This window comes from Propithecus coquereli, unplaced genomic scaffold, assembly GCF_000956105.1.
Source record: "Propithecus coquereli isolate 6110/MARCELLA unplaced genomic scaffold, Pcoq_1.0 Scaffold164, whole genome shotgun sequence".
In the NCBI taxonomy this organism is placed as follows: Eukaryota; Metazoa; Chordata; class Mammalia; order Primates; family Indriidae; genus Propithecus; species Propithecus coquereli.
The window spans coordinates 1245838-1249323 of NW_012140969.1; the positions used below are offsets into that span (position 1 = coordinate 1245838).

General features: G+C 40.2%; 1 protein-coding gene across 1 annotated transcript in view; it reads right to left on the bottom strand.

Moving 5' to 3' along the window:
• Positions 1–1224: 1224 nt before the first annotated feature.
• The window catches only part of ZNF560 (zinc finger protein 560), a 6614-nt gene continuing 4352 nt past the window's right edge, over positions 1225–3486 (bottom strand). The window contains 3 exon segments of the mRNA XM_012641235.1: positions 1225–1391; positions 1394–2753; positions 3209–3291. Of these exon segments, the coding sequence (XP_012496689.1) occupies positions 1225–1391; positions 1394–2753; positions 3209–3291 (1610 nt within the window).

The following is a 3486-nucleotide window of genomic DNA, read 5'->3' on the forward strand; positions in this document are numbered from 1 at the left end:
CCTCCCCAGGTGCAAGGGTTACGGCTATCCCTCCACGGTCACAAAATCACGGTATCTCAGACTACTACCTATTACCTCACTCTTTCTCCATTCAGCCCCTTCTTTAAACTTGACATCTTATCTGAAAAGATCAGGTGTGAAAGAGGAACAAGAGCATTTTTACATTTAGAGCTTTACTGTATCTCGCACATCGGCCAGTGTGGGTCACACGGTGGACCATGTCCTAAGACCATGACAAACCACAAAGAGAATCTACACTGCTGAAACAGGTTTAGTCTGAATCCTGAAGGCCGACTTTTGGTCAGGTTGTAACCCAGAAGGTATAGTAACTAGACAAGAGTGGCACTGCTACAAGATAAAGACATACCATGCCGGGAATGAGCCGGGCAGTAACAAATTTTCACAATAGTTCTATAGAACCACCCACAAAGCCATGTCTCTGTTGGATTTCAGGCAATTCCTTCTATTCCTTACGTACACAGTTTGAGTGTGAATCACCTCATGTGTACTAAAGGTTGAAGAACAATGTAATGTAAAATATGACTTTCCAACATTTCTTACCTTCATGAAATTCTTCTCCACTATGAGATTGTAGGTGAACGTAGAAGTATTTAACAGAACTACAATTTTTCCACATATCTTGTATCAGTAGGGTTTATCTCCATGTGAGATGTCACATATTTTATAATACCCAAGGAAACAGGGAACGCTTTCCATGATTCTAACACTGCAAAGCTTCACAGTGAATTCTCACGTACTGGACTGTGAGCAGATTCCGATGGTTCTCCTACATGCCTTAACTTCACAGAATATCTTCAGTGTGAGTTCTTTCATATCCTTCAAATGAACAGGCACAACTGAACACTTCCACAAATTGTTTACATTGGTAAGTTTTCTTCCCAGTGTAAATAAGAATGCAATTATTAAGGCACATGGACTTCTGAAAGGATTTTCTTCATTCTTTACATAAAAAGGGTTTCTCTCCAGTGTTTTTATATGTTCAGTAAGGTAAGAACCAGTAAATGCTTTTCTGCATTCCTTATGTTTATAGGGTTTCTCTCCAGTGTTAAGTTTGCACATGTCTAGAAAGTTTCAAGTGTTAATGAGGCCTTCCCACATTCCTTGCATTTATAGCGTTACTCTCCACTATGAATTTTTACATGTTCAGTTAGGCTTGAGGAAACAGTGAAGGTTTTACCACATTCCTCACATACATATGGCTTCTCATATATTGCGTATGTGAGTTCTCAAATGTGCAATATGAGATGAAAATGAAGCAAAGGCTTTCCCACATTGGTCACACTCAAAGCGTTTCTCTTCTGTGTGAATTCTCATATGCTGAATATGTCCCGAAGACGTACAAAAGAATTTCCCACATTCCTAACATTCACAGGCTTCCCTCTATTCTCTCTAGTATGTGTTCGTACATGTTTAGTGAGGCTTGAGCGCCAAGTGAATGCTTTCCCACAGTCGTTACATTTATATGGTTTTATTTCAGTGTGAATTCGGAAGTGATCATCAAGATGTGAGGAATTTCTAAAGGATTTGCCACATGCCTTACATTCAAAGGTCTTCTCTGTAGGGTGGGTTTTTAAATGTTGAGTTAGTAGACAAAACCTATTATAGGCTTTTCCACATTCATTACATTTATAGGGTTTCTCTCCAGTGTGAATTCTTACATGATCAGTTAGGCTTGAAGAAACAGTGAAGGCTTTCCTACAGTCCTTACGTTCATAGGGCTTCTCTCCAGTGTGTGTTCGTAAATGTCTAGTAAGGTATGAGCGCTCAATGAAGGCTTTCCCACATTTCTGACATTCATAGGATTTCTCTCCAGTGTGTATTCGTAAATGTTTAGTGAGGTATGAGCACTTAGTGAAGGTTTTCCCACACTCTTTGCATCTATATGGTCTCTCTCCCGTGTGAGTTCGCACGTGAAGTCGAAGACAGTAGGAACGGGTAAATGGTTTCCCACACACGTAACAATCAAAAGACTTCTCTCCAGTGTGAGTTCTCAAATGTGCAAAAAGAGATGAGGAAAAAACAAAGGCTTTCCCACACTGGTCACACTTAAAGGGTTTCTCTCCCGGGTGACACTTTGTATGTTCAACAAGGCCTGAGGACGTATGGAAGGCTTTACCACATTCCTTACACTCATAGAGCTTCTCTCCACTGTGAGCTCGGACATGTTCAGTAAGGCCTGAACGCACAGCGAAGGCTTTCCCACAGTCCTTACACTTATAAGGTTTTATTCCAGTGTGGGTTTGCATGTGATTATCAAGATAGGTGGGATACCGAAAGCCTTTTCCACATTCCTTACATTCATAGGGATTTTTTACAATGTGCATTTCAACATGCACAGCACGGCTTGTGGAGTCAGGAAACGCTTTCCCACATTGCTCCCATTCATACGGTTGTTCTCTATTGTGAGTTCTCCTGTGTGCCTGAAGGTGTGACTGATTAACAAAAGTTTTCCCACAGTCGCTGCATTCAAAGGATTTATCTTGTGTGTACTTTCTCTGGAACTCAACATTTAAAGTCAGGCTGAAGGATTCTCCACATTGATCAAACACAGAAAGTTTCTCTCCAGTAGAGGTTTTCTTGTGCAGAGAAAGGAGGTCTTCTCCATACTGATCACATTCAGAAATGTTCTCTCTATTTTGAGTACGCCTGTGTGTCTTGAGGCATGAATGTTCACTGAAAACGTTTCCACATTTTTTACAGTCATAGAGTTCCCTTCCATTGTGGCTTCTTGCCTGTTAATTAAGGAATCAATGATGAATAAAGCATTTATTCAGACTTATTAATTGATTCCACCCAACACAGAAACATGATGATGATTATGATTTGCCATTTTCATATCACACTTACAATTTCCTTCCCTCTAGATTTCTTTCAATCTGAATAAAGGAACCGTACTGCAAGAATCCTGTGCCATCTAATCTATGCTGTAATCTTGAAAGAAGTCCTGCAGATTTTCATGAAATTATTTTAAAAACTCAATGTCTAGTTATGTATGGTGAAATCTATGTTTGTGGGAACTCTGAAGTATGAAGCTTTATGCTAGGTATGGGGTATCTCTCTGGAGACATTTTTGGCTCTTGGGTGACAGCCACTTCTCTCAGGTATCTGTCATTTGTGGGGATTTCTACAGTGCAATGCCAATCTACTTTGAATGTGGAAAATAAGAAATGTCTTTTGTTAATCTTACCGGTTGTATCCCATTTGATGTTTTTAAACAAAAAATATCTTGCCGAAGGGCTGACTCATTGGTTTTAAGACACATTTTCCATTCTGATATAAGACAGAAAAACATTTGTGAGGGTTTATGCAAGAAAATGGTAGGTTAAATAACTTAAAAATAATAAAGCTCGGCCAGGCATGGTGGCTCACGCCTGTAATCCTAGTACTCCGGGAGGCCAAGACGGGGGGATCACTCAAGGTCAGGAGTTCAAGACCAGCCTGAGCAAGAGTGAGACCCCATCTCTA